The sequence below is a fragment of the Nyctereutes procyonoides genome, unplaced genomic scaffold (assembly GCF_905146905.1).
Source record: "Nyctereutes procyonoides isolate TBG_1078 unplaced genomic scaffold, NYPRO_anot_genome, whole genome shotgun sequence".
NCBI lineage: Eukaryota > Metazoa > Chordata > Mammalia > Carnivora > Canidae > Nyctereutes > Nyctereutes procyonoides.
The window spans coordinates 3,973,747-3,992,468 of NW_026575051.1; the positions used below are offsets into that span (position 1 = coordinate 3,973,747).

The following is an 18,722-nucleotide window of genomic DNA, read 5'->3' on the forward strand; positions in this document are numbered from 1 at the left end:
ACGCCCCAGCACAGGACTCCCCCTAACCGACATTCATTCGTCTTCCCCAACTCCATGAGGGCAGGGAGTTCTGTCTGTTTTGCTCACTGCTGTCTTCTCAGCATTTACAGCAGTGCCTGGCACACAGCGGACGGCGCTTAAGAAGTTGTAGACAAACGAAAAACGCTTCCGGAAACGTCAGGGAGCCAGGGTGCAGCGGCGCGGATTGAACCTCGCAGGGACCCTTCATCCACCCCCTTCCGCCTTCCTGTAGGCCGGGGGAGGAGGAGGAAAGCCCCGCCTAAGGCCGGCGCGCCGCAGCAGGCCCCGCGGATTGGAGGACTAGCGGGAGTTTCTGGAGTCGCGTTTGACGCGTCAGCTCCGCGGCGTCGGCGCCTGCTGTGTGCGTCATTTCCGGGCGGCGCGGGACGGAGTGGCCAACGGCCTGGAGAGCAACATGCCTAAGTGAGTCGGGGGCCCGAATCTGCGGGTGTTGGCGCTCACGGGCAATCACTGTGGCCCAGTGGGGGAGTGGAGAGCGGGTTCTAGCTCTTGAGGTTTCCCGGAGAGCGGCAGGCTTGGGCGAGGGCGCCCCGGAAATCTAGACGCTGCCGTCTTTCAGTATGGGGAGGTCGACTCCGCGCGAGGCAACCCCGCCCCCCCCCCCCCTCCCGCAAGCTTGTGTCAGGTCGCTTTGTTGGACGTCTTGGAATCGCGGGTAGATCTTTTCATAGTTTACGTTCATTGAACAGCGCGTCGGTGGGTGGGCTCTGTTAACTGGCTGTCGTCTTCTCTTTTTCTCTGCTTTCTATCTCTTCCCAGGTTTTATTGTGACTACTGCGACACATACCTCACCCATGACTCTGTAAGTAGCGTCTCTTTTCAGTTTCAAAGCACCTGTGTGTGACAAATTAGATGTATTTATTTATTTTTTAGGTGTAAATTTGTGCTTTCCATCCTGTGGGAGTTTAAGTGCGCCTGCTTGGAGAAAATAATCTGGATTTCTTTTTCCCCATCCTTCCTGTAACTGTTTTCGTAATTTGTAGTTATGAGCCTTCCAGCGGTTGGTGTTTTCAGTTGAGACCCAAAATAAAGGTGAAAATCGAAGGTGAAAAAAGTTTAAGACAAGTGAAAATTCCAGGGAGATCTAAAGTTCAAATATTTGATTGTGACAAGGCACTCACACATTTGATTGACTAAACTGGAAAGAAATGCCTAAATTTGAAACCCGAGTACTGTCCTTTGATTTGATTAAAAGCTGCCCCCCAAAATTAAGATCGAATATTTACTGTGTGTCAGGCAGTGTTCCAGATGCATAACATATATCATTTTGTTTAATGCTTATGATAAGTTAGTATTATCTTCATTTTACAGAGGAGGAAACTGAGGCAGAGTATGGATACATGACTGGGTGTGTTGCTAAACCAGGAAGTTGTACAGAGCCGAAAGGTTAGCCTAAGCAGTCTAAGTCCAGGGCTTCTGTGCCAGCAGTTCCCAAACTTCTTTGGTCCCTTCCACTCTTAAAAATTACTGGGTTATTAAAAAACAAACAAACAAAAAAACAGTTACATGAGTTATATTAGTTTAGCTATTAATATTTGTTGTATTGGAAGTTAAAACTTAAGATACTTATTGATTCGGGATCCCTGGGTGGCGCAGCGGTTTGGCGCCTGCCTTTGGCCCAGGGCGCGATCCTGGAGACCCGGGATCGAATCCCACGTCGGGCTCCCGGTGCATGGAGTCTGCTTCTCCCTCTGCCTATGTCTCTGCCTCTCTCTCTCTCTCTGTGGGACTATCATAAATAAATAAAAATAAAAAATAAAAAAAAATAATAAGAGAAAAATTCTTTAAAAAAATATACTTATTGATTCATTTGAAAGTAGAATTAACAGACGCTTTAATTGTAATACAAATAACATTTTAAAAGTGAAAAATAGCAATTTTCAAAAAAAATTAGTGTGGAGAATGGCATTGCTTTAATTTTTTGCAAGCCTCTGTAATGTCTGACTTGATGGAAGACAGCTGGGTTTTTCTGCATTGAATTTGTTGCACTATATTTTGGTTGAATTGTGTGAAGACTTCAACCGCACAAGCATAAGGAGTACTTTACTAGCCTTTTTAGATAATTGTGGATATTCTTTAATACTTTATATTACTATATCCAAACTAGTTTCAGTGTGGGCTCTTGAAACCATATCAAATTTTTCATACTGTTACATCAGAATTCACTGATCTGGGGATGTGTGGGTGCCTGAGTCAGTTAAGTGTTTGACTCTTAATTTTGGCTCAGGTCATGATCTTAGGGTTGTGAGAGATGAAGCCCTGTGTCCAGCTCTATGCTGAGCATCAAGCGTGCTTAAGATTCTTTCTCTCCCCCCCCCCCCACCAAATTTCACTGATCTGTCTTGTACTTTGAGTGAATATTTTACCAGACATGATTTTGTAACATGCTTTGGTCAATTGGAAAATGAATATTGGAATATTGGTTCACTCAATTTTATAGGTCTTCCAAATGTTGACACATTTGATTAATATAAATATTCACATTAATGTCACAATCTAATAAAAAATGGCTTTTAAGTATTAGGAAGCTGACAAGCTCATGGTAGTAAATAAGGTTTTCTAAAATTCTGAGTTTTGGGGATCCCTGGGTGGCTCAGCGGTTTAGTGCCTGCCTTTGGCCCAGGGAACGATCCTGGAGTCCCGGGATCGAGTCCCACGTCGGGCTCCCGGCATGGAGCCTGCTTCTCCTTCCTCCTGTGTCTCTGCCTCTCTCTCTCTCTCTCTCTCTCTGTCTACATGAATAAATAAATAAATAAATCTTTAAAATAAAATAAAATAAAATTCTGAGTTTTGTTTGAAAGCTCAAATTTTATTGTTGGCAGTAAATAGTACCAGTTGCTTCCTTAAAGTGACAGGCTCACTTCATTTATTTCTAAGAAGCCTAAATTTCCAGTTTGTGTCTCAGCTCTGTCAGGTAAAAATGTTCCATTGAAGAGGCAGCTGGTAGAGCTTACAACTTGAACCATTTGCATTCCTGCTTTTCTTTGGAATGGTACCATATTTTGGCATGTGGCTGAAGTACTTTGTATATCTCATTTTCACCCAGAATATTCAAAAGACATGAACACAAGAGTATATATAACAGTTATGTATTAGTAGGTATGAGAATTAATAACTTTGCTGCTTCAGCAAGGACAGTCTCCATGAAACTGGATATTTTTCCCCTGTGTGAGTGCATAGTGTTGAAAAAATACAATAATCCCTAATGCATTGGGTTGCCATTCCCTCAGTTCATTCTAAAGTGCCAGAAGTTTGGCATCATCTGGAATTGTCAATACAGTGAAAAAGAAATGTCTTTGTATTATGAAACTACTTTGACCTTGCACACCTTCCCAAAAGGTGGGTCTGAGACACCCTTAGATGCTCGTGAGCTGCACCTTGAAGACTACAGCTCTATACTTTGCTGCCTCTGCAGAAACCTAATTAAACCAGAACTTTTGATCATCTTGTCCTCTTGAAATGTAGCTGCAAGGACCCTAGCCCATGATTTCTGTGTTATTACTTCATTTGGAATTCTAACACTTGGTCAGATGTAGTTCAGCATTCATTTGTGGAATATTGAAATAAGATGGTCCCTCTTGAAGGAATAATAGTTTTGAATATTACTTATAGTTTGTCCTGGATGGGACTCCTCCAATAAGTTGGTATTATGGTAGCTTGCCTTTAGAATCCCAGTCTTGCAACACCTGGGTGGCTCAGTGGTTGAGTGTCTACCTTTGGCTCAGGGTGTGATCCTGGAGTTCCGGAATTGAGTCCCACATTGGGCTCCCTGCATAGAGCCTGCTTCTCCCTCTGCCTGTGTCTCTGCCTCCTTCTCTGTCTCTCATGAAATAAACAAATAAAAATCTTAAAAAAAAAAAAGAACCCCAGTCTTTTTGTTTGGTCAAACCCCTCATCATAATTTTCTGATATAGTGAGTAGGCTAATTATAGCTTATCTGCTAATGCCAGCATTTAGAGAATTGAAGAATATCTCTTTAAAATGCATGTCTCTTTGTGAGAAATGCCAGGTGCCTTTGTGATATTGTTGTCCTAACATGATAGTTTGTGAATGTAGCAAAATTCCATAGTGATTGAACTGGTTCCCTGTGGTGGACTTTGATATGCAGTAAACAATCAGTGCTGCAACTTCTGAGTTTTTGCTGACTTTTAGGCATGATTTTGTTATTAGGCTTAAGGCCTCATTGTTGTGTTACATAATAAGTCATTGAGGAGTCAGGGAACAATATTTTGAAATGTAGACCATGAAAAGACAGTCCCTGTTCATGTGGTATTGGTCATACCTGGTTCTAGTGAAGCAATCCTGTGAAGAGAGGATCTATCAGTAGGAGGTAGTTAGGCAGCCCTGAGGAGCATCTGAGTAAGATCTGGGCTCCAGGTCTTTGTTTGCTACTTATCAGCTAGTTGGGTTTTTTTGTTTGTTTGTTTTGTTTTTTTAAGATTTTATTTATTCATGAGAGACGCAGAGGGAGAGACAGACTCCTGTTGGTTGGGGAGCCTGATGTGGGACTCAATTCCAGGAACCTGGGGTCACGACCTGAGCCAAAGACAGACGTTCAACCACTGAGCCACCCAGGTACCCCTGCCAGCTATGTGTTTTATCAGACAAGTCTTTAAGCACAAATTGAAGATAGTAAGCTTGTGATTTTTTTTTAAGATTTTATTTATTTATTCATGAAAGACACACACAGAGAGAGAGAGAGAGAGAGGCAGAGACACAGGCAGAGGGAGAAGCAGGCTTTATGCAGGGAACCTGACATGGGACTCGATCCCAGGACTCCAGGATCATGCCCCGGGCCAAAGGCAGGCGTTTGCCACCACTGCGCCACCCAGGGATCCCAAGCTTGTGATTTTTAAATCAATTTCATTGAATTATATTTTGATTAAATGCATACATTCTAAGTATACAGTCTGATGATTTGGCAAATAATTACAGTTCGGTGTATACATTGAAATACAGGACATTTCCATCATCCCAGAAAGTTCCTTTGTGTCTTTTTATAGTCAGTCCCCTACACCCTTGGCCCCAATTGATCTGGGTTTTATTATGAAAGATTAGTGTTACTGGTTTTAAAACTTTATATGAATGGAATGTTAGAGTATTTAGTCTGTGTACCTCATTTTGTTTGCTAAGCATGCTTTATTTTTTTAAAGATTATTTATTAGAAAGCAATCGAGCACTAGTGGAGGGAGAGACAGAGGGATAAGCAAACTCCCTGCTGAGTGAGATGCCCCATGTGGGGCTCAATCCTAGGACCCTGAGATCATGACCTGAGCCAAAGTCAGACACTTAACTGACTGAGCCAACCAGGCCCCTCTGAGCATAGTTTTGAGATTTGTCCATAATTGTGTGATTCAGTGATTGGTTCTTTCTGATTAACATTCCATTGTACCATGCACATGTGATTATTATGACAATTGAGACACTGCTTGTAAAGTAAATAGCATGGTGTTTAGCATGTAGTAAGTGTTAAATAAATGTTAACTTGTTAACAATGGTTAAATGTGTGGAGTTTATCTTATGTCAATTCTACCTGAGTAAAACTGTTAAAGAACAAAAGGATTAGTGGGCTAGAGACACAAGTCTGTATGTGACTCACATAGTCTGTATTCTAGACCCATAGTCATTTAAAAGAGGATATTCTCATAAACAGTATAATTTAAATATATATAAACTATATTATTTTGCTATAGGATAATCTTAGAGCATCAAAAGGCATATTCTAGGTCAGAAGTTTGCAGACTTTTCCTTAAAGTGTCAGATTGTAATTATTTTAGGTTTGTGGACCATATCATCTTTGTTTTGATGACTTGTAGAGGAAAGAAGTAGATAATACCTGAATAAATGAATGTGGCTGTGTTCTACTATGTTGTTTTACAAAATTAGGTGGCTGGCCGGTAGGCCATAGTTTGCTGATCTCTGGTTTAGGTGACATAGTAGTTAAATGACCACAGTACATTGTTGGATAATGTTTGTGAGTGATGCTTTAGCACCCAGCTAAAGCTGCTAAAGGTACCCAGGCCACCTATATAAAGGAAAGGGTTTATAAAATTTCTAGTTTGGAAAACTTGTTTCTATGACTGATGTGACCTTTTTGTTTTACAGCCATCTGTGAGAAAGACACACTGCAGTGGTAGGAAACACAAAGAGAATGTGAAAGACTACTATCAGAAATGGATGGAAGAGCAGGCTCAGAGCCTGATCGACAAAACAAGTACATTTCAGTGTCTTGTTCTGATGTTCTTGATGTGGTAAAATGGTCCCATTCTTTCTCAAATCCCCGTCTCTCTGTTGTTTTTCACAGAAGCAACTCATTCTGAGTAATAAATAGCGTTCTGATGTGTTGAACAAAAGGATTAGAAGGTCGTCGGTTTCTCAGGGAATATAGGAACACATTAATATTATTGAGATTAGAGCAAAATGTATTGCTTAGATTAGGAAGTGTGGCAGAGGAGAATGAGTTACCTAATATTTCTTTATTCACATGGACTAGATTTTGTAGCAAATTTGTGTGAAACCTCCTTTGTAGTGATCATTGTTTTTAGAACTATTTTCTTTTTATAGTAGGAAAAGGTGGAGGTGGGTTTATCGTTACCTTCAAAGAGTCTGAGAGACTGAGTTTCTTATTCTTATAGTTCTGAAAAAGATAACCAGTCAAGAAGGAAGTAATGGATGTGACATAATGATCTGAGTATGTTTTGACCTCTGTCGGATATTCCATACTCTTTTTCTTTTGTTTTATGTAGGCTTCGTGCCAGCATGGAGTCCAACACTTGTTTGAACTAACTACCGTAAGATTAAGACTTGAGCTGAGATCAAGAGTTAGATGTTTAACCATCTGAGCCACCCAGGAGCTCCTCTTTTTGTTTATTTAGGGAAATTTTTGTTTAGGCTAGTTGAGTTCAAGACACTGACAGAAGATGTTGCATTTCTATCTTAGATCATTCTGGTGTGTTTGACACATGGCCGTTCTTAGTTATTCAGAGCCGGCAGGCAAATGTGGGTTTTGATTGTGTTGTGATTTTAAGAAAAAAAAAAAAAAAAAAAAAAAAGCTTATGGAAAATCTCAAAGTAGAAAGGTTAATGAATGAGCCTCCCATGGCTCACCCCCACCCCTGATTTCCATCACCTAGTTGTAACAGTCTTGTTTTGTTTAAACGTAGGTTCTTGGGATCCCTGGGTGGCGCAGCGGTTTGGTGCCTGCCTTCCATCCTGGGCATGATCCTGGAGTCCCGGGATCGAGTCCAATGTCAGGCTCCTTGCATGGGGCCTGCTTCTCTCTCTGCCTGTGTCTCTGCCTCTCTCTCTGTGTCTCTCATGAATACATGAATAAAATCTTTAAAAATAATAAAAAGTAAATGTAGGTTCTCAAACTTAGCACTGCTGACATTTGGGGCTAGATAATTCTTTGTTGTGGGGCTGTCCTGAGCATTTTAGGGTGTTTAGCAGTAGCCCTGGCATCTGCCCACTCGATCCCAGTAGCAGTTCCCAGTTGTGACAACTAAAAATGTCACCAAGCATTCCCTGGTGTCCCCAGGGGGTCAAAGTGCCCATAGTTGAGAATACTTTCATCTTCTCCCTTTCTCCATCCTGGATTATTAAGGAGTAAACTCAGATATTGTCCCATTTGTTTTGAAAAAAATACATTATAATGTAATCGTTTTTTTTCTATTTGAAAATATGTTAGAAATTTTTTGGTATTAAAGGTTAGAATTATATTCATTTACTTATTTTCTGTATGCAGCAAAAGAATTTAGGATGAGTAAATGTTTTTGATGGATTATGGAAGAGAGAAGGCAAGCCATCAGGGACACCATGTGCTGCTGTCCATGATTTTGTTGGCTTTGAGTCCACTGTCTACTCCTCAATCTTTACAAGTTGTTGTTCTGCTTAGGGTGTGGGAAGTGACATTTTGATTGGAAAAGCCTTTGTTGGGCTATGATCCCCTATAGAGCACAGGCTCTATTCAGAGGCATATGAATGGCTAGCTTTATGTAAATCTCCACTCTAGATCATTTTTTGGGATCTGACCTTTAGGAGTTGGCAGTGATTTGCTTGAGTAATTTGACCTACATTGTACTGGTCCGGTAGAAAGGGACTGGACTGCAGATTGCACTGAATTGGAAAGGGCTTATATTTAGGAATAGCTTTCTGAGTGTATATTTTACTCTTTTTTCTTTCTTTCTTTCTTTCTTTCTTTCTTTCTTTCTTTCTTTCTTTCTTTCTTCTTTTTTTTTTTTTTTTGAAGATTTTATTTATTTATTCATGAGAGACACGGAGAGAAGGCAGAGACAGAGAGAGGGAGAAGAAGGTGCCTCATAGGGAGCCTGATGTGGGACTCCATCTTGGAACTCTGGGATCACGCCCCAGGCCACAGACAGACGCTCAACCGCTAAGCCACCCAGGAGTCCCTATATTTTACTTTCATTTAGAATTTTTATTTATTGGGGCACCTGGGTAGCTTAGCGGTTGGGCTCCTGCCTTTGGCTTGGGTTGTGATCCTGGGGTCCTGGGATTGAGTCCCACATCGGGCTCCCTGCAGCAAGCAGGCTTCTCCCTCTGCCTATGTCTCTGCCTCTCTCTCTGTGTTTCTCATGAATAAATAAAAATTTTTATTTATTTTTTTATTTTATTTTATTTATTTATTTTTTTAAATTTTTTTTTATTTATGATAGTCACACACAGAGAGAGAGAGAGGCAGAGGGAGAAGCAGGCTCCATGCACCGGGAGCCCAACGTGGGATTTGATCCCCGGTCTCCAGGATCGTGCCCTGGGCCAAAGGCAGGTGCCAAACCGCTGCACCACCCAGGGATCCCCTTATTTTATTTTTTTAAAGATTTATTTATACGTGAGAGACAGAGACAGACAGAGAGAGAGAGAGAGAGAGAGAGAGAGAGAGAGAAGGGAGGCAGAGGGAGAAGCAGGCTCCATGCAGGGAGCCTGATGTGGGACTCCAGGATTACACCCTGGGCTGAAGTCATGCGCTAAACCACTGAGCCACCCAGGGATCCCCTAAATAAAATTTTTAAAAATTTATTTCTTAATTTTAGTTTCAGTATAGTTAACTGAGTATATATTTTAGTATTTATGCGTGACTTCTTTGTAAAGCTATATATAAAATATCTTCAGTTTCTTTTGTTTTCATTTGTGCCTCATATTGTCTGTATTAGACATTTTTTCAGATCAGAATCTCCTTCTGGGCAGGCTCTTGCTTTAAAATTTTTGTTTCTTTTTTATGTCTCTTAGCTCAGTATATTAATTTCAAACCTTAAACCAACATATGAAGTTTTACAAAGCCTGGCCTTTGGGCAGATATCACACTCTTTTTCAAGCAAAACTGTGAATGGTTCACGCTGTTTGTAAACCACATCTACTGATTAAAGATGACTGCGTCTCTTTGCTAGACACTGGTAGATTGGAGGTCTTCATTCCATTCTCCCGTTGATAATTCAGCCATAGAAATGCTGACTAAATAAAAATAGGTTAAAAAACCCAAATCAATAAACCAATCAATTGTAATTTTTGCTGCTGAATTTCTGTGATTGATTTAAGAACTATAGAGGCCATGAAATAGTAATCTTTTTTTTTTTTTTTTGAAATAGTAATCTTAAATGAATACTCTTTAGGTAAAGTGAAATAATTGAGACCATTAAGGATTTTTTGTTTTTAAAAAGATTTTATTTATTTATTCATGAGAGACAGAGAGAGAAAGAGAGAGAGAGAGAGAGGGAGGCAGAGACACAGGCAGAGGGAGAAGCAGGCTCCATGCAGGGAGCCGGATGTGGGACTCGATCCCAGGTCTCCAGGATCCTGCCCTGGGCTGAAGGCGGCACTAAACCGCTGAGCCACCGGGGCTGCCCAAGAGACCGTTAAAGATTTAAAAGAAAAGTGTTATTTTATCAAATGGGTTGTTGAGTTCTTATTTACTGTGTGGTGTTTTTTATCTCACTCTCTCCAAAGCTGCTGCATTTCAACAAGGAAAGATACCTCCTACTCCATTCTCTGCTCCTCCTCCTGCAGGGGCAATGATCCCACCTCCCCCCAGTCTCCGTAAGTTTACAGAGTTTTTATCTTAACAGCCATAACTTAAGGGGGCAGATTATCCTTTGATTTTGTTAGATTATCTTACAGTTGACTTTTGAATGCTTATTGAATGAATATATAGGTAGTAAAAAAAAACAACTTCAGTGGTATCATTTCTGAAATATCGTCAGAGTTGCCTTCTGATCAGGTTATTACTAGGATACTGTATTTGTGACATCCCATGTGGATCTGAGAAATTCAGTGGAAAGGTCAGACTGTATCTGTGATTAGACGACCTAAAATATGAAAAGGTATAGATGAGTACATTAAATTATTTACTGCTGTGAACCCCACACTGGAGGATTAAAAGTCTTCAGTCTTTATTTTCTAACCTACCTGGCACCAATATATATTCCTTTGGAAAGACAAGAATTGGACAGTTGAAAGTGGAGTGGATCAAAGGCCTCTCCTCTCTGTGAAGGTTTTTGTTTCTGAATGACAGAAGAGTGAGTAACTAGGCTATAAGTTTCATTGATCTCCTGGGAGGGCTTAGACTGTAATTGAATTCAAAAACCTAAACTTGGTCCTGTAAGTAACGATGGATATGAACATTGGAGTAGTCTGTTTATAGTAGCTGCACACTAATGTAACTAGACCACTAATGTACTTACGCCATCCTGGGAACAGGTCAGGCCTTGCTTGAGTCACAACAGCTCTCAGGTCACCTCTCTGTCCTACTCTGTATTTTGGCTAGCTGGCACCCAACTCTGTTATTTTTAGTAGTGAAATAATCTATACTATTAATGTACCATAATTAGCCTCACCATTTTCATATTGTTGGACACTTAAGTTCCAAATTGTTGTAAATAATTTTGTCAAGAATATCTCTACATTTGTTTTTCATAATTTAAGTATTTTCATAATTTAAGGATTTTTCTTTTAAGGGTTTTATTTATTTATTCATGAGAGACACAGAGAAAGAGAGAGGCAGAGACACAGGCAGAGGAAGAAGCAGACTCCATGCAGGGAGCCTGATGAGGGACTCAATCCTGGGATTCCAGGATCACACCCTGGGGTGAAGTTGGCATTAAACCGCTGAGCCACCCAGGGATCCCCATTTTCATATTTCTAAAGAATATTTTAAATATTTTGATATTTTGAAAAACAGATCGAAATTAGGTACTTCTGGTTTTAGTTTGACAGGAACTCTATAGAAGGCATAATTCTTAATAATTATGTCTTATAATATTAATAATAATTCTCATAATTCTTTTTAAAAAAGAATTTAAAAAATTAAATTTTCGGGATTTTTTTTTAACCTGGAGAACCTGACTTCATTTTATACTTCTGTCTAGACAGTCTTATTCTTGTTTTTTAGACATAAAGTGATTAAAGTTTTGTGGCATATTGATTTTTGTGGCTCTACTGTTATAAAAAAAAACCATAAGAAGTCTATTGTTCCAGAACTTGGACAGGACCATGAAGCCCAACTAGTTTCATAGAAGAGAAAAAAAATATTAATATGTAAGCCTATCTTAACCTCAGCCCTCGTTCGATATTCCAGCGGGTCCTCCTCGCCCTGGTATGATGCCAGCCCCCCATATGGGGGGCCCTCCCATGATGCCAATGATGGGCCCTCCTCCTCCTGGGATGATGCCAGTGGGACCTGGTAAGTTTGAATCTCTTTCCTTTTAGGATGCTCCATTGTGTTTCAGTTCTCCATTTAAATGGAATTCTTAGTTCATTGTAAATAATAGGTTTAGTATTATTGCAACAAATTATATTTGGTGAATATGTAATGATGAAAAGAAATCATTGTTTTATCAGTATAATTGAGTGCTACCCAAAGACCTGTGCTACTAAAACCAGGATAAAGCTGCCTTTTTTTTCTTCTCTTCCTCCCTACTGCTTACTTGCCTCCTCCTGACTTTTGGCCATTTACAATGGAGAAAAAAGTAAATGAGTTTGTTCCAAGGGGGGGCGGGGGGGTGATGGATAAAGGGAACGGTAGGTAAATACTTGTGCTGCTACTTTTTCCAGTTTTGATCTAGAGCAGAGCTACCTTGTTGCTGATTTAATCTTGCTGGTTAAATAAGCCAAATTAGTATATGAAGAGGGCCTTAGCACTGTAGTTAGTCTTTTATTCAGGAAGGGTGTAAAGATACCTCAAACATTTTATTTTAATATAAATAAGAATGTACATTAGTTTGCAGATTTATCTGAAAGCTGGTCAGGGCCTTTGCTTTGAAAATGAGGCTACTGATTTGAGTACCATATATTTCTTTCCTTTTTTTTTTTTTCATATATTTCTTTCCTAAATCAATAAGCCATATCCATAATATATTCTTTAACAACTTTTTTCATTTTCTTTCAAGGTTAAAACCCTTGTGAGGCAGTCTAGTTCTGATCTTTTATGATCCTCTTATCCATTAAATTTGTGAGCACTTTTTGGGATGATTTACTTGAGTTTTTTGAAATATCTACTTAGTTTTCATGGAAACAGTTCTTTTTTTATACTCATTTTATTGATTGCAGAATAGATTATGTAATTAGAGTAAATCCAATGCCCATAAGAAACCTACAACTCAACTGGTTGGACAAGGTGCAAAAGTATTAGAGAGCTTTCCAGCCAGAAGCATTCAGTGTGCTTATTACTGTGGGTTATCATTTAGAGGGATGTTAGGAGAGTCTACATAAGAGCTCCTGCCTTACTGCCTTGTGAACCCAAAACAAGGTGACTTGGCTTCTTTTGCATTCTTATATCAGGATCACAAATTCAAATTCTTTGAGGGGTTAGGAATGTGGTGAACTGGTCAATGCATGACACACCTAAAGAAGGCTTCTAGAAACTCAGCTTCAGCCTGTGGTTGATATTTGAGAATGCAAGCTTAGTATTGCCAGTTCTCCTGAGTATTTTGTTGTTGTTTTCAGCCAGGATAAAATAATAAGATTATTTAAATTAAAATAATTAAGTAGTTGGGGGTGGGCAGGTATAAGATAGAAGGTTGGCCAGGAGTCAATAATTATTAAAGCTGGATGATGGGTACATGGATGTTTTTTATACTCTTTTTTTTTTCTATTCTTGTCTATGTTTGAACACTTCCATAATAAGAAGTTGAAAAAAAGAATCTAGAGTTACTACTGACTAATGATTAGATTTAGTAGTTGCTAATGTTGGCAACTAATTACAAGTAAATGCCCTGTGGAGACCAAAGTAAACTTTTCAGGTGCCTTGTTTTCAATCTTTGGCCTGGATGAGTTTCCTCTAGGAAATGCAGAATATGAATTATGTTATAGTGGGTTTTTAAAGTAAGATACTAAAAAATAATAATAAAGTAAGATACTTAGAAGTTTAGTATTCTCTGTTCCTGTTGAAATTGATCTTAAAAAATTCTGTACCTGTTGTGTCTTTGCATATACCTGTGTTTTACTTTTTGTGATAAGACTGTATTTGACTTTGAATATAGTTTTCTCTTGAACCATTTATTGCAAGCCTTTAATTAAAATGGTTTAATAAGTAATTAGGGAAATTTTTATATTTAAAAGAAGACCTGAAAATTATGAGGCATAATAATAAAATGAATACCCGTGAACCCACCACTCAGCTGAGGAAGTAGAATATTACCAATTCTGTGAAGCTACTACCTATGCTCTTCCCCATCCCTCACCCCTGGTTGTCCTCCCTTCCCTAGCTCATATATTTGGCTGGTATATTGATGGGACACCTCAAAAAATTCCTTAACAGTTTCTAAAATGCATTAGAAAAACCAGATTTTTGTGTGTGTGCTAATTGTTGTAAATCACATTATTGCCTATCTTTCTTGACTTGAGCTAAGTATGGTTACTAACAGGTTCTCAGCATGGGCCTCCTGCTCACCTTTCCTACAACTCCGAACAAACGCTTAGTGGTAAGATTGTCCTCCGTGCCTGTGTACATTCATGAAATAGCTCCTGGTTTTATGGTGAATAGAACTGATTAAAAATGCTGACTGAGTAACATGTGATTTAGTTGTGAATTTCCCTGAGTGAGAAAAGGTCAATGTAGGGAACTAGTATCCCTGATGGTTTCTGAAAAGCAGTCTATTAATAGTTTCCCCCTTTACTATCATTAAATCATGATTCCCATATGGTTCTTCTGTTGACCTTTGTTTTTGTTTGAGAATGTCTAAGTAATTTACAGATGTGGTGAATTTGTTGCATTTCTTCTGTCAAGTACGTCTTTCTTTCAGCATTTTGCAGGGGGGGGGCTACTTTTTTGTCTTTAATTGAAGTCCCGTCAAGCTTGCTCATAAGTAGTATTTTCTGACTTTTTTTTTCCTTTTCTTTGTTTTGTCCTGCAGCTCCTGGAATGAGGCCACCTATGGGAGGCCATATGCCAATGATGCCTGGGCCCCCAATGATGAGACCTCCTGCTCGTCCCATGATGGTGCCCACTCGGCCAGGAATGACTCGACCAGACAGATAAGGAGAGACAGGAACCTCTTTATATTCATTTTATATTACTTGTTTTACTTCACCAGGAGATCATGGTGCTGTGACTCTGGGTGTTTTCTAACAGCATGACAAGGAAGACTTGCTTCCCCTTCCTATCAAAGAGAGAATAGTTTTTGCAGGGGAGTAGTGGGACAAAAAAAAAAAAAAAAAAAGGCAATTTTCATTTGTATTGTGAAATGTGAAAATAAAATTGTCAACTGTTTTAGTTAAAAACGTGTTCCCTTTTTTCTCTCCTCTGTATTCCTTGTGTATTATAAAAGAGATGAAGTACTTCAGTCGTGTTTCTCTAGCACATTATCTCCGCAGCATGCCCTCCACATGACATTCTTTTTCCTTAGCTATAGTGGTTCTTTTGGACAACTTGCCTTTATTTAGTAAAGTTCTCTTGTGCAAGACTTGGTAAATCTAACACTTGTAGAGCTTTTTGTTGATTAAAACAACAGCACAGTTGGTTACTTTTTCACATGAACAACACTTGGTGTATTAAGTGGAAAATTTTAAATCTTTTATGCCGCAGTAGGAAAAAAGACTTTCCAGTCTGTATATGTCAGCTAAAGTTGGCAAGAACTGCCTTAACCTCAGCTTCTCCTTTCTCTTAGTTCCTCTTTTTCTTGGGCTTCAATAATCAGAAAACTTTCTAATAGCAATGGTAAAATTATGCAGACTTCCATGGTATAGAAGTTGTCTTCAGAATGTCCTTTGTTAAATTACTGGGCTATAAAAGTAGGATATCAGAGAAACACCTAGAAAGTAAGCCATTGATATTGTTTATATTCTGCTCAGTGTAAAAGCTAAGCTTTTTCACATTGCAAATGGGAGTGAAAATTACTGTACTTGGGGAGGGCAACTTAGCAATATCTGTCACAATTATAGTACCTTTGACTTAACATTTCAATGCCAAGGAATTTATCATACAAGTAGACTTGCGCATGTACAAGATGACGTGAGTATAAGATTATGCATTGTAACACAAGATGGGAAGTAACATAGATGCCTACTGAAGGGGGACTGATTTATCAAGTATGATACAACCGCAAAATGGCATATGCCAAGCAGGTTAAAACAGAATAAAGAAGCTCTATATATACTGATGGGGAAGGAGCTCCAAGATACACATTGTACTGAAAATTGATTTGTTCAAAATGTATTGTTTGCTGCTATCTTTAGAAGAAATACCCATATGTTCCTGTGTATGCATGAAGGCTCTCTAGAAGGACAGATAAGCAATTGGTAATACTGGTTGCCCGGGAAGAGTAAATGGATCGCTGGGGACAGGGATGAATGAAAAAGGCTTGTCACCTTTTATATCTTTCAGATTTTGAATCATTACTTATAAAACAAATTATCTTTGCCATCTGATGTTATTGTTACAGTGATGTTATGGCAAAGGTGCCCTAAACCTGCAGTTACAACCTGGCTGATGATTAAAATCATGGGGGATCTTTTTTAAAAGTAAGGATTGCAGATTTTGATTCAATATATCTGAGGGGAGGCTTAGGAAGTTGGCATTTTGGGAAAGCTCCCTAGGAAATGTTTATTATTAGTGGGTTTAGCAAACTCTTAGGATCTATTCTACAAGGAATGTAATACTGGATGTACATGTGTGTCTATAATTTTTCATAGATGTACGGTAGAAATTGAAATGGCAATAGGTGGATGGCTTTTTTTCCTAGAAACTTGTAAAAGGGCTACTATAGGCAAATGAACAACCTCCTCTAGGTAAACAAGAGGCTAGAAATAGAGATTCTGACAGGTGATTTTATGCTCAGCCTCTATAAAGCTGAGTCAACTTCCTAATCTGAGCCTTTGCTAGGACTACTTAATTGCTTTATAATATCTCATTGTTACATCTTTTAAAGAAGGACTTACTAGAAATTGATAGTTTATATATCTGAGTTCTGTGGCTCAGATTTGTTATAAAATCTTCGTAGACTTAAGATATGGGAAACCTTGCCAACAGAGCTTACATTGACTCAGCAAGTTTCTGGCTTGATGCTCTGTCAGACTCAAGGTGCAGAGGGTGTCTTTAGTGTATACATAGAAAGCTTACAGATACCTATTTTGCTTTTTAAAATAGCCTCAGGTATTTCCTAAAAGGAATAACCCAGGTCTTCCTAAAAGGAAGCTTTTTCCAAAGTATGTTTTTAAGGTTGACTATCCATTCCAGAAACATTTTTTTCTTTCAAGATTTCATTTTTTTTTTAAAGATTTTATTTATTAATGAGACACACACACACACACACACACACACACACACACACACACACACACCAGAGGCAGAGACACAGGCAGAGGGAGAGGCAGAGGGGGAAGCAGGCTCCATGCAGGGAGCCCAACATGGGACTCAATCCTGGGACTCCAAGATCACGTCCTGGGCTGAAGGCAGGTGCTAAACCACCGAGCCACCCAGGGATCCCCCCAAAATTTCATTTTTTAAGTAATCTCCACACCCACCGTGGGGCTCAAACTGACAACCATGGGATCAAGAGTCCCACACTCCACTGACTAAGGCAGCTAGGTGCCCAGAATCATTTCTTTGAAGAAAGTATTTTACATAGTTTTAGAAAAACAATACGATGACTTAAAAGTTTAACAAACTTTACAATGAATGTATGTAGGGATAAATAGTTCTGATAAGGTTCTCTTTGTCTTTTAACTCTTAAGTCAAACTTTATAGTTAATGAATATAAGATACTTCCTTTGTAAGAGGCTATGAAGAATACAAACAATGCTGTTGGTCTATGCCTTTAAGCATCTGGTTTTAATTGTAAAATATGAATCAACTATAATGTGGGAATTTGTATAGTGCAAACAAGAAACTAGATCTCTCAAGAATCAAAGTTAGTTTAGATGTGGGCATAACACACTTGCTTCCTTTCTGTGGGCAAATCCAAAGTCATAGGAGTGCATTTAAAGACCAAGCTAGCATCATTTCCACTGTCTTGGCTTTAGTGGTTTGTCAGAATGCCAGTCTCCTCAATTCCCAGCTGCACAAGAAACGGGATCCTTGCATAGAACCACAGGCTAATTTGGTCATCCTATATGGAAAAAGTCCAGTGGTGATTAAGTGTTTGTCCCAATTAAATAGCTTCAGTCAGATGATATCTTATTTAGGCTCCTAGATATATTTAGTGAACAAAAGAAAAAAGCCTGGCTGCCTTAGTTTTTTATTATAGAAGTATCCTGAATAAATGCTAGCTAATTGGGGTAATTTTTTTGCCTCCCAATTGAAAGCCTAAGGGTTAGATTTTCTGGCACGGAATCAAATACTGTATCTAAAATAGTTTGTCAGGTGCAGGAATAAGGTAAATCTGAATGTTGCTTACTGTCCTTACTCTTTAGGTATGAGGGATTTCAGACTTAAAGTGGGCAAGAGCTGTACAAAGAAAACTTATATACCCTTTGACCAGAATCACTGGTTTGTTGTCAGCTATTGGCATCTTACTCCATTTGCTTATTTGCATGCATGTTTTCTCTCTCTCGCTATATATATGTATGTATTTCTCCTGAACCATTTGAAAGTTGCTCATATCATGCCTTTTACCATAAATGCTTAAGTGGGTATTTCCTAAGAATAAACACATTTTCTTACACAACTGTGGTTTAGTTCTCAAGTCCAGAAAATAAAACCTTGACTCAGTAATTTAATCTGCCAGTCACATTTCATTTTTGTCCAGTGGTCTGACATTGTCCTTGTATTTTTTTTTTCCCCTTTTCTGTACAGGATTCTTTGTAGAATCACGTACTTTATTTTTTGGTCAGATGTCCTTTGTCTCCTTTAATCTAGAATAATTCTCAGCCTTTGTCTTTTATGATGCTGACAATCTTAACTACCTTCTGTTCAATATATTGTTCCTCATTCCTCATTTTGGGTTTGCCTGATGTTTCTCCATGATTATATTCTGGACATGTCCTCATTGTATCACTAGGTTATCGCATCTGTAGGCAGGCTCACAGGATCCATCTGCCCTTCATTGGTGATGATAATTTTGATCAAAACTTTAAAAATTTTGTTGTGTACTTTGATACATATCAATCATATCTCAATAGAGTTGTTTTAAAAAGTCATAACTACCACAAACTAAAAGACTCAAGAACCATTAGTCAGTAATAACCTATCTTTGCTATTCAGCACTCTAAAATCAGTTACCATGAAGAAGAAC

General features: G+C 38.9%; 1 protein-coding gene across 1 annotated transcript; it reads left to right on the plus strand.

Moving 5' to 3' along the window:
* Positions 1–367: 367 nt before the first annotated feature.
* SNRPC (small nuclear ribonucleoprotein polypeptide C) lies at positions 368–14,772 on the plus strand. The gene is made up of 6 exons (XM_055330282.1): positions 368–444; positions 802–844; positions 6,148–6,256; positions 10,003–10,092; positions 11,630–11,734; positions 14,406–14,772. Exons 1-6 carry the CDS (start codon positions 437–439, stop codon positions 14,528–14,530), a joined length of 480 nt encoding a protein of 159 aa, XP_055186257.1. The 5' UTR covers positions 368–436; the 3' UTR covers positions 14,531–14,772.
* The last annotated feature ends 3,950 nt before the right edge of the window (positions 14,773–18,722 follow it).